Source organism: Cyprinus carpio, chromosome A10, assembly GCF_018340385.1.
Source record: "Cyprinus carpio isolate SPL01 chromosome A10, ASM1834038v1, whole genome shotgun sequence".
NCBI lineage: Eukaryota > Metazoa > Chordata > Actinopteri > Cypriniformes > Cyprinidae > Cyprinus > Cyprinus carpio.
The window spans coordinates 18,650,922-18,663,637 of NC_056581.1; the positions used below are offsets into that span (position 1 = coordinate 18,650,922).

At 32.8% G+C, this 12,716-nt stretch overlaps 2 protein-coding genes across 2 annotated transcripts in view; one reads left to right on the forward strand and one right to left on the reverse strand.

The window, feature by feature from the left end:
* The first annotated feature begins 66 nt into the window (after positions 1–66).
* ddx56 (DEAD (Asp-Glu-Ala-Asp) box helicase 56) lies at positions 67–9,090 on the forward strand. Its single transcript, XM_042765635.1, has 14 exons — positions 67–217; positions 1,114–1,275; positions 1,359–1,513; positions 1,852–2,022; positions 3,641–3,731; positions 3,811–4,052; positions 5,276–5,404; positions 5,522–5,635; positions 6,306–6,400; positions 6,791–6,867; positions 6,954–7,043; positions 7,123–7,228; positions 7,314–7,405; positions 8,771–9,090. Exons 1-14 carry the CDS (start codon positions 161–163, stop codon positions 8,849–8,851), a joined length of 1,662 nt encoding a protein of 553 aa, XP_042621569.1. The 5' UTR covers positions 67–160; the 3' UTR covers positions 8,852–9,090.
* A 1,884-nt stretch (positions 9,091–10,974) lies between these two features.
* Positions 10,975–12,716, reverse strand: part of ykt6 (YKT6 v-SNARE homolog (S. cerevisiae)) — a 10,152-nt gene continuing 8,410 nt past the window's right edge. The window contains exon 8 of the mRNA XM_042765636.1: positions 10,975–12,363. Within this exon, the coding sequence (XP_042621570.1) occupies positions 12,328–12,363 (36 nt within the window). The 3' untranslated portion in view covers positions 10,975–12,327. The remainder of the gene's footprint in view (positions 12,364–12,716) is intronic.

The following is a 12,716-nucleotide window of genomic DNA, read 5'->3' on the forward strand; positions in this document are numbered from 1 at the left end:
TCGTTTTTTAGACTTTGATGTTCTTCCTACGCGGTCGTTTTTTGTGTGAAAGCGACGCCGTGTGGTTTGACCTGCAGTTCTCCTCCAGTGCCGTGGGTGGCGCTGAGGCGCGGCGGGGTTTTAATGTCTCGCTCGTCTGTGCGCAAACACACGTGTGAAGATGGAGGAAGATACTGTACACTTTCACGAGATGGGTTTAGACGATCGGATATTAAAGGTAAAATAATCAATCGTGCTAATAATACAAAGTCTGTCCACCTCTAAACGCTATCATCAGTTGGTTTAGTGCAGTTTGATTGTGGTTACATTATGTTTTTATGCTAACATCGCACATCGGCACTGTCATTATATGAGTTGATATATTACTTAAATATTGTATTCATTTTATTCTATCTGTTTTATTAGGCTCTATGCCAACGTTTCTTTCTGTGTAAACAGGTTTCCCATAAATACCATTCTTATATTTAGTTATGTGGTTACTATAGTTCCTGAATATTGTAGTTTAAACAGTAAAACTCTGATTATTTGCTATTATACAAGAAATATACAACAAATGTTTAAAGGAGAGCTTTATATATTTACATGCTTGTATGTATTATTCACAAATATATGTATATATGTAAAATAAATATTCATTTAAATGAAATTAAAATAATTGTGTATGTGTGTATATATATATATATATATATTATATATATATATATATATATATATACACACAACACAAAAACACTAACACACAATTTTAAATATTTGAAAAACACAAACATATAAATATATTATTATACATGCATGCATATACATATATATATATAGACAATACTACACACATAATGTAAAAATATCCATAGTTTGCACACACATATATTTATTAAAAAATATTTAGTACATATATTAGTAAATTAAAAATTATTCCAATTTTTTAAAAACTCTCTCTCTCTCTCTCTATATATGTAAATAATTAATATAAGTAAATTTGTAACAACCGAATTTCAGATGTGCTTCACATGATTTGTGTCACTGCATGTTGATGTCACAAATCACAAAACATTTTTGCTGTATTAGTGCTGTCCACTTGTGACTGGGATGAAGCTGTGTTTGTTTCTCTCTCAGGCTCTGGCTGATTTAGGCTGGTCTCAGCCCACCCTCATCCAGGAGAAAGCCATCCCGCTGGCGCTCGAGGGGAAAGATCTGCTGGCCCGAGCTCGAACCGGATCAGGGAAAACCGCAGCCTACGCGATCCCACTCATCCAAAGAATCCTCACGTCCAAACAGGTGACACGTTATTTACACTAACTTTGGCCTCAGTGACAGAGGAGTCAGTTCAAACATAACACACAGTTTATTGTTGTGTCCAGACTGTACGTGAGCAGGCCATCAGAGCTCTAGTCCTGGTCCCGACCAAAGAACTGGGTCAGCAGGTCCAAACCATGATCCGACAGCTCACTGCGTTCTGCAGCAGAGACGTGCGAGTGGCCGACATCTCCGGGAAGGCAGATATATCGGCACAGAAGTCAGTACCACAGCAAAATATAGTTTTAATGCCGATAAAGAAATCAAAATCAACAAAAATAAAAACTACAAAAAAAATTTCTAAAAAATGTCACGAAATGTTTGATTTACTCTGAAATGACTTAAGAATGGGTGTTTTATTAATGAAAGGAACCCCAGATTAAAAATGTTACATTTTAGTATTATTTATATACAAACATATTTTTATATTATTTATATATTTTATAGTTTTAGTTAACGATAACCCTGCTCAGGTCAAACCAAGTTCATCAAGGAATTGTTTGAATCTCATTTAAGCTCTTAAGTCTCACTCTGAGTGTAATGAAATATTTTTTACAGGCCGATATTAATGGAGAAGCCGGACATTGTGGTGAGCACACCGTCCCGTGTTCAAGCCCACATTAACGCCCAGAACCTGCAGCTTCAGACTTCATTAGAGATGCTGGTCATCGACGAGGCTGATCTTCTCTTCTCCTTTGGGTTTGAGGCAGACCTTAAAAGCCTGCTGTGGTACGTTTTCATTAAAACAGCATGGGACACAAATGACCTGCATGTCTTGTTAGCTTTATTACCTTTTGTAGTACCATATTCTCCAGAAAACAAGTCGAGTCAAAACTGGATTGTTGAGAGGAAATAAAGACACTTGTCATCATTACATTCAAAAATAATGTAAAATACTGATAAATAAAATGAAACATTTAAACACATTATAAGCATGTATTTTAGTTTGCATCATTCCACAGTAAATTCTTTCAATTCAACAGTATTCAGAACAGAATTTAATAAATATAAGTATAAAGCAAGCATAAATTATACTTATTTATTGTGAGACAGAAAGTGAAATGCAGAAATAAACCTGGGCTCACGTATTCAGAATCCAAAAGTGTGCAGTTTATGCATGTTTTGTGTGCATCACGTTAATTGTTGTATATAAGTCGCAGCTCGTTTTAGATGATAAAAATGTAACTTATATTCCAGAAAATACTGTCCGGCAAGTTTTGTAACGGTAAATACATCTCACTTTCTGCAGGTCTTAAAAAGGCATAATTCCGCTTTTCCACAAATTAACACCTTAAAAAGAGCAGAGAGTTTTAAATTCATAAAGTCATGGCATTAAATGTTGCATGCATTGCAATAAAAAAATAAAATAAAATTGTATATCTTCCTCAGTATTCTTTTGTCAAAAACAAATTTCTAAATATTCTCAAATCAAGATTTATTTATGTGAAATGCAAAATGAAGTGAATGTATGCTGAAAACAAATATGTGTCCCTGGAGCACAAAAGCAGTCTTGAGTCTCTGGGGTATATTTGTAGCAACAGCCAAAAATACATTGTATGGGTCAAAATTATAGATTTTTCTTTTATGCCAAAAATCATTAGGATATTAAGTAAAGATCATGTTTCATGAAGATATTTAGTAAATTTCCTACTGTAAATATATCAAAACATAATTTTTGATTAGTAATATGCATTGCTAAGAACTTCATTTGAACAACTTTAAAGATGATTTTCTCAATATTTAGATTTTTTTGCTTCCCTCAGATTCCAGATTTTCAATAGTTGTATCTCAGACAAATATTGTCCTCCTAACAAACCATACATCAATGGAGAGATTATTTATTCAGCTTTCAGATGATGTATTAATCTCAATTTCGAAAAATGACCCTTATGACTGGTTTTGTGCTCCAGAGTCACATGTGTGTCAGTGACACATGAAAACTTGTTTCTCTTTGAATTAAGTAGATTTTTCTCAGCCTATTAGCCAGTATTTGTTCTCCCTTTAATCATAAACTCAATTCATTTTGATTAATTTCTCAGTAAACATGAGTTATCATCTTAACATTTTCCATCTAGTTTGATTTAAAAATCATTAGATATTCGCCCTGGAAAACAAGACACAAATACTGATCACTTTTGCAGCCTAATCAGAAGCTACAGTGAAAGTTACTTCCATATTCTAGTGTTTAAAAGCAGTTTTTTTTTTTAATGAAGATCTGTTGGAAGTTGTATCAGCACAGCAGCACTTCAAAGTTTGAAAATACAGCTTCAAAATGTAGCATTCTAACACCTGCAGAAACCCTGATAGAGCTCCAGCGTCTAGTATTTGTCTGTGTTCACCTCTGCAGTCACTTACCCAAGATCTACCAGGCGTTCCTCATGTCTGCGACGCTGAATGACGACGTCCAGGCCCTGAAGGAGCTGGTCCTCCACAATCCTGTGAGTGCAGCAGCGTCAGCGCCGGCGCCAGCAGCTGGTGTGTTTGACTGGATCTGACGCTTTCCTCCGTCTGTCGCAGGTGATGCTGAAGCTCCAGGGATCTCAGCTGCCCGACAGCTCTCAGCTCCAGCAGTACAGCGTCCGGTGCGAGGAGGAGGACAAGTTCCTGCTCATCTACACCCTCCTGAAGCTCGGCCTGGTTCAAGGGAAGTCGCTCGTGTTCGTCAGAGATGTAGACCGCTGTTACCGGCTCAAGCTGTTTTTGGAGCAGTTCAGCATCCCTGCTTGTGTCCTGAACTCTGAGCTGCCCATTCACTCCAGGTGAGGGAGGAGACTAGAGAGTCAGCGGTAATCTGTGTACTTTCCTGAAGCTGCAGGGTGTCATTGCTGCACTATCTGCAGGGTTATTATCATAAAAAAAATTTTTTTGTTGCTTTTTAATGTGAAGTTTCAGTACATTAAACAAAATGACATTTGGAAAAAAAAAAACATTTTATTTTAGTTAGAAAATTTCACACATTCATTTACTTTAACAACTAAAATTAATACAAAACACACACACACAAACACACACACACACACACACACACACACACACACAACACACTATTTTCTAAAAAAAAACAAAAACCAAAAAAAAAAAAACTAAAAACATATATATATATATATATACACACACTATATTCTAAAAAATAGCAAAAACCTACAACAAAAATTCTAAAAACTAAAATTAAAGTCAGAAGAGAGAAAATTAAAGTAAAATCAAATTCAAAATATGAACCAAAACTGTTATATTTAACACTGGTGTAAAGTCACTTTCAGGGTTATTATTAAAAACTTTTTTGTTAAAACTGAAGTAAAATACAAATATAAGAAAAGATAATTGAAAATTAGAAATAAGCTTAAGTTGAAGCAGTAAAATTACTAGATTGAAAGAAACTGAAACAAAATGTAAAACAAAAATTGAAAATTATTGGAAAATTCAAAATTGAAATGATAGAAAATTCCTTAATGAAAAAATAAAAAAAAACCTAAAATCTAGTTCAAAATATAAACATTAACTTTGATGCTTAACATGTGTGTCAGGTCATTCCAGGATTATTATTACAAATATGTTTGTTAAAAATAAAACAAAATTAAAACAAAAACTACTAAAAATATTAGAAATATTAGAAAAAGTCGGAGCACTAAAATTACTAAATGGAAAGAAACTGAAAAATAAATGGAAAAATATTTATTCTAAAGAAAAAGAAAATCATATGTGTTAATAATATTAAATGTCCTAACTCCTCTGAAACAGCATTTTCTCTCCTGCTGATGTAAGCAAGGCATGAGGCTGGATTAAAATAATATTAACCAGTAATATATATATATATATATATATATATATATATATATATATATATATATATATATATATATATATATATATATATAAATTATTACTACGCTCTGAATATTGTTTAACTCCGATACATCAGATTGTAGATGTTAAATGTGTAGGAAATGCTGTTTTTATGTTGCATTTGTATTGTGTTTTTCAGGTGTCACATTATCAGTCAGTTTAATCAAGGCTTCTACAATTACATCATCGCCACAGACGAGCAGGGACTGGAGAATCCCGCTCGACATTCCCAGAAAACCCCGGAGAAAGGGAAGAAGAAAAAGAAGAAGTAATGCAGCTGAAGTGCACGAAACATATCATTTTGTTTATCATCTTAAAAAAGTGTGGTGTGTTGGAAATGATTTGTGTTTTAAATATTAATGCTATTGTTGTTGCTCTCCTCCAGAGGAAAAGACAAGGAGTACGGCGTCTCCAGAGGAATCGACTTCCACAACGTGTCTAATGTGATCAACTTTGATTTCCCCGCTTCAGTCGAGTCCTACATCCACCGCGTCGGCAGGTGTGCAGAGAGTTATTACTGCTGTAGACAATTAGTGCATTTGAAGATCAGTTCTTAAATCCCAAGATCGATCTTTAAGTCTGTGCTGTTTCAGTTGATGCGTGAATAAAATTTCAGACATTATATAGCGTGCCTCCCGTCCAGTAAGAATTAAGAAACACATCTCAGCTTTCAAATTCTATCCATTTTATGAGGAAATTCAAACAATAAATGCAGTTTTTACACTCTTTGATGTTCTTTAATGCCAAAAATCATTAGGATATTAAGTAAAGATCATGTTCCATGAAGATATTTAGTAAATGTCCTACCATAAATATATCAAAACTTCATTTTTTATTAGTAATATGCATTGCTAAGAATTCATTTGGACAACTTTAAAGATGATTTTCTCAATATTTAGATTTTTTTGCACCCTCAGATTCCAGATTTTCAAATATTTGTATCTCAGACAAATATTGTCCAATCATAACAAACCACATCAATGGAAAGATGATTTATTCAGCTTTCAGATGATGCATAAATCCCAATTTTGAAAAATTGACACTTAAGACTGGTTTTGTGCTCCAGGGTCACATATGTATTATTCCTAGTTTATTCCAATGAATGAAAAAACATTTCTAATAGTTTTAGCTAACAATAACAACACTGATTTTTTCCCGCTTCTCTTTAGAACGGCTCGTGCGGATAATCCGGGCTCTGCGCTCTCCTTCATATCACACACAGAACTTCAAATGCTCGCCGAGGTCGAAAACACTCTTACTGGAGGTAAAAATGAACGTTTTCAGAAATGAATGGTCACAGAAAACTTCATCTGGCCTGCTTTTGTTGTTCAAAACCTAAAATTCCATTATAAAACTCAGAGTTCCGGTCCTTGATTCTGATTGGCTGAGCCACGTTAGAAGCTGTTATAAATGATTTTACAAAGTAACATACACCTTTGTTTATGTTTGTGTGTTGCTTGGCAACCACTTTGTTGGAACCACAACTGATTCTGAGGAACTACATTGTTTGGTGGAAGAATACTGTTTTATTGTATTAATATCATTACACTTAAACCAGCTTTTTGGTGCTTTAAACTAACATTAAAATATTATAAATAAAATGCTGGTATTGTGTAGAATATGGGCCCTTTATCTTTACAGTATTTGTTTTCAGAGGGCTCACATGACAGCGTTCTGAAGCCGTACGGGTTCAAAATGGAGGAAATCGAGGGATTCAGATACAGATGTCGGGTATGTTTGTGTCCTCACGCAGCACTGAAGCCGTGTTTGTGCTTTTGGCTGACTGAGGAGTCTCTCGTGTGCTTGAATTTACCCAGGATGCAATGAGATCGGTGACGAAGCAGGCGGTGAAGGAGGCCAGGCTGAAGGAGATCAAACAGGAGCTGCTCAATTCAGAGAAACTCAAGGTCCGGGGTCTTTAAACGTGCTTGGTTTGAACCGCTTCATGTCTCGTCGTGTCGAATGATTGGTGTTTGTGTGTGACAGACGTACTTCGAAGACAATCCCAGAGACCTGCAGCTGCTGCGACACGACAAAGACCTTCATCCCGCCGTCATCAAACCGCACCTGAAGAACGTGCCTGATTACCTGAGTAAGCACTCGCCGCCTCTTTACTGATCTTTATATAGGACACAAAGACAAATAGATCGTCAAAAACATTTTCATGTCTGTTTCAGTCCCGACGGCGCTGAAAAGTCTCGTCAATCCTCTGAAACGACGGAAGAAAAAGAAGAATAAAGCAGACGGCGTGATGCTGAGCAGCTTTAAGGTGATTAATGTTTGATTGGGCGTCAGTTATTTATTTTTTCTAGTTTTAAGTTTTTCATGTAATTTTTTTTTCTTTCAATTTATTTCAATGAACAATTTTTATTTTATTTTTTTTAGCTAAGATTGATATTAACTAGCTTTAAGGTTAGAATACAAATGTAAAAATTTTAAAAATGAATAAGTTTAGTTCACCATTTTATCTTTATATTGATATAATAATGGCATATTGGTTAATAGAGTTGAGCAGCAATGTGATTTTAGTATTATTGATAGTGTTTTTTGTTATTATTCATTTAGGTTTGTTTTTGTATTTTCTGTTTTCACTTTTATTTTAAAGTTTTGTTAATTTTGTTGTGTTGTCATTTATATTAGTTTGTATTTATTAATTTTTTTCTAGTTTGTGTTTGTTGAATTATTAATTAATAACTTAATACTTAAACAAAAAACAAAAATCAAAAAAAAATAAATTAATTTGTAGTTATACTTATATTAATTTTGTTGTGTTGTCATTTATATTAGTTTGTATTTATTCTTATTCAAGTTTATTATTTATTATTATTATTATTATTATTATTATCATTATTATAATTATTTATTTTATTTTAGTACTTCAGCTTTAAACAAAAATGAAAAATCAATAAAATAATTGTAAGTTTTAGTTTAAGTTTTATTAATTTTGTTGTATTGTCATTTATATTAGTTTGTATTTATTAATTCTTATTCTAGTTTATTATTATGTTATTATTATTATATTATTTTAGTACTTCAGCTTTAAAAAAAAATTAAAAATCAATAAAATAATTTGAAGTTTTAGTTTAAGTTTTATTAATTTTGTTGTATTGTCATTTATATTAGTTTGTATTAATTCTTATTCTAGTTTATTATTATGTTATTATTATTATTATTATTATTATTATTATATTATTTTAGTACTTCAGCTTTAAACAAAAATCAATAATTTTAAGTTTTAGTTAGTTTTGTTGCGTTAATTATATTAGTGTGTATTTATAAAAAAAAATATTCTTGTTTATTATTATATTATTATTATTATTTTAGTACTTCAGCTTTAAACAAAAATGAAAAATCAATCATTTTAAGTTTTAGTTAGTTTTGTTGTGTTGTCAATTATATTATTGTATATTTATAAATATTTTATTAAGTTTATTATTATTTATTATTTTAGTACTTAAACTTGAAACAAAAATGAGAAATAAATTAAATGAAAGTTTTTATATATTATATTTCAGTTAATGTTTATTACAAGTCATTTTTATGGTTTTAGTTAACAATAATAACTTAAACATAAAAGCAGATCCTCTGATAGCGCTCTGAATGAATGCTGTTTTTATTTGTGTTGCGTTTGCAGAAGAATTCCAGAGGCAAAAATCCACTGAAGAGTTTTCGCTACGCGAGGAAGAAGCGTGAAAGGAAGGCTGGAAAATCCTAACGTCAGGAGAGTCTGAGAGACACTGGGATTGGATTGAATCTTGACGTAACTAGTCGTCTGGACACATTGAACCGTGACTGTCCCCCTGATTATCAGACGTGCATGAGGACTCCTGTCACTGCATGTGTGGAATTATTTTGATGAATATTGAACATGTAATATCGTGTTTCATTAATATTAACACTCTACTTCATGAAGTGTCTTGTTCTGATTTTGTTTATAAAGGTTGGGTGCTTAAACGTGTTTTCAGCTGATTTACACCACAAAATTGCACAAGTAATTAACAAATGCATATTTTTAAATACTATATAATTATATAAATCCAATAATGTAATTATTGTCAAAAGAATGCATCAATTTGTTTTATTATTATTAATAATATGGGTTTATTTTTGGTTTTTACAAATGAAAATATTTAGTTCTCATAAGAATTCAGGAAGAAAATTAAAATATCACTGCAAAAAGTCCTCAAAATAGGCTTAATTAAATATAATATCTTTTTACTTTTAATTTAAATCAGTATATCATGGTATATTATTAAATCTAAATTAGAGAACAACGTACAATTTACATTAATTATTAAATCTAAATTAGAGAACAACGTACAATTTCGTAAATTCCAAGGTCAATGCTTAGTCCTGTTCGAACTTATCCTAACATATTTCATAAATTAATTGTATTCTGAAGCACAGTATAAAAACTTGAATGAATTATTTGAAAAAGAGCTCTGATCTGACCCTTTCAGCCACTGTGAGAGAAGCTAGTCATTCCCAGTCTGTGATTTCTGAATGAAATATGACAATAAAAACTATAAATTGAAATAATTCATAAACATATCAACAATTTAATATTTACACCAACAACACAAACCTTCTGACAGAATGCAGAAATCATTTGATCACATGACTAGCTATGGTGCAGGGTATTGGTTTAAAATCAATGAAAGGCATGTTTTGTTAATGCCAAATATTTATTAATCAACATATTAAATTTTAGTACAATTAAAGAGTATGTGAAGGGGAACAACTAGTCTGAAACATCACTAAGTGCTTGTGTTCTTCTAAAATGTGCCAGCAATGATTTGGCGATTACCAGGAAAATTCACACCAAATGATCACCAATACATTAACATATAATTACACTTAAAATTTAACTTGAACATTAACTAGTAAAACAAAAACAAACAGATTGAACACACACTCATTTAGATACCAGTGTAACACTGTCATGTTTCCTGTGCTGAAAAACCTCAACTGAACATAAACGTCTACACACACGACACTCTCGATGAATCTGGCTCTACTGGTGTATAAAAACACAACTTTAGTGTCTGAACATGTCATAGTGATGAGTTCAAGACGTCAATCACACAAAACCTTCCTCTCGTGCCGGCTGGGACAGACACCATGAGTCAAGCCCACAGAAAGAAACATGTTTGGGTCATATTTCACCCCAAATTTGACCCCCAAAGTCTCATTACAGCAAGACATTTTCCAGACTTTTACATTTTTTTCTTAAATTCTTATTATTCATAAATGTGTTATACATTATTGTTTTACTGTATAAATAGTTTTTTTTTTTTTTTTATTTAAATCAAAACAGTACACTTTTTTTTGTTCTTTTGGCATTATGATGATCAGGGGAAATTTGTTCTTAATTGTCAAAATACCAAAATATAATTTGTCCTCATTCTGAGATTTAAATCCTACTATTTAATTATTGTTAAAAGAAAATGTTACTAATATCACAAATTGGACAAAATTTGGGGGAAATTGTTCTTAAATGTCAAAATATAAATGGTGTTAATTATGAGATTTTCCAAATCAAAACAAAATACAATTTCAAAGTACAAAAATCCTACTATTTATTGTTGAAAGAAATGAGAAAGTTCAACAATTAATTAAAAATAAATCAGAAAAAAAAAAAATAATAAAAATTTGGTCAGGAAAAAAATCTTTAATATCACAAATTAGGAGAAATTTGGGGAAAACTGTTCTTAATTGTCAGAATGCAAACATATAAAAGGTCCTAATCATGAGATTTTCAAAATCAAAGCAAAATGGCATTTAAAATTTAAAAAGTATAATATAAAACTATATATATATATATATAAAAAAAAAAATTCTCTTTTTACAAATATCATTGAATTCTCATGAGAAATCAGTATGAAAATGTCATTAATATCACAAATTGGGGGAAATTGTTCTCAATTGTCAAAATGCAAAAATATAAATGGTCCTAGTTGAGATTTTCAAAATTATTGTTGTTAAAAAAATGCATTATTTATTCTTAACAAGTAAGAATATTTAATTCTCATGACAATTCAATGAGAAAATGTCAGTATCACAAATTGGGGAAAAACTGAAAATTTTAAACCAAAATGCAAAAAACATAAATAATCTGAAATTAGATTTTCTTTAATCAAAATGGATTGTGTTTTGTCTGTCTTCTGAATTTGGGCTGTTATAAGACCCGGACATGTTCTTGACTGGTTCACCCAGATACTGCTGGCTTGACCCAACCTTTTGTGCATGAAGACTTTACAGAAAGAGAAAAAGCACATGAACTTGTAACCAGGACTCAAGAGTCGAGTCTCCAGGCTGTTAGCAGCAAAGCCTCATTAGATTGGATACAGCATTTGAGAGGTCCGGCGAGAGTCATGTGATCAATCACTAACAGATTTACACTCACAACCATCGCACGAGGATCAAGGGGGCTGATTTCACACCAAACCACACTTTAAGGCTTTATTATTACTCTCAAACATCACAACACGTGTTCGTTATCACCCACCAGCTGAACATATTCTAGGAATGTTTCTTAAGCATTAAAAACCGAATTGCAATCACAACTCTCCACGCAGGGAACCAAAGCCAATACCATTCAGTAATTTATTTACATTTTCAAGAGAGAAAAAAGCATTAGAATTGTACACAAACATTTAATTTGGTCAGTCACTTATACTCAATATTGAGGATCCGAACGTTATGAACACATCAATAATTAACACATTATTTACTGGTTTCACATCTTAAAAAAATTCACGCTACATGTACACCGAATAATGAGTCTAAATGCAGAGATCGCAGCATGTCCTCCGTTGAGATAAGGCTAATTCAACAGTCTGATGACAACACTCCTGCGTCTACAGTAAGGCACAGCGGGGACGCTTGACTCCAGCCCCTCTATGCTTTTATCCGGATCCGTTTTGAGCTTGTGCCAGACCCTGAGGAACCCTCAAGAAGAAAAGGAAGTTCTCACACAACAGAGTAAGTGTGGTGCATCATGGGAAATCAGCCCCCTCGGAGCCCGTTACTGTATACCGTCGGATCGGCTCTCTTGTGCTTTCGCTATGACTGCTGCTTGATAAAAGCACCAGCCTACACCAGGACAGAGAGAAAGAGAGGGAAAAACAATAGAAAACCAGACAGGAGAGGTGGCCGAAGAGTCCAGTCCAATCAGAGACTTCATCGCAATCACATGATCTCGCAGCACGAGTTCTGCTTGCGTGCCTAGAAAATACAAACATCAAAATTACATCAGATCTTCTGAAGAAGTTGTGAGCAGTTGCTTATTCACACTGACATCTTTCTCAGTATCTGGGGTGTCCTGCCTGAAGGTAGCGGATAGGTTCAAAGGGGTCATGAATTGAGAAATCAACTTTTACTTGAGCTTTTGATATGTAGGAGATTATCGTGCTAAAAGAATATCCTGTAAGTTTCCGAACTGAAAACATCCTTGTTACTGTAATAAAAGCTTTTATTGACACCAGGCCCAGCGGACGCCAGATTCTGGATTCAGTGACGTAATAGATTGGTTAAGCTCCGCCTAACCAATCTATTCAGGCTTCGCCTAACCAATCTAT

Coding starts and splice junctions, on each gene's coding strand:
- ddx56 (XM_042765635.1), top strand. CDS start 161: ATGGAGGAAGATACTGTACACTTTCACGAGATGGGTTTAGACGATCGG. Junction 5,636..6,305: donor TACATCCACCGCGTCGGCAG/GTGTGCAGAGAG, acceptor GCTTCTCTTTAG/AACGGCTCGTGCGGATAATC. Junction 6,868..6,953: donor GATTCAGATACAGATGTCGG/GTATGTTTGTGT, acceptor GAATTTACCCAG/GATGCAATGAGATCGGTGAC.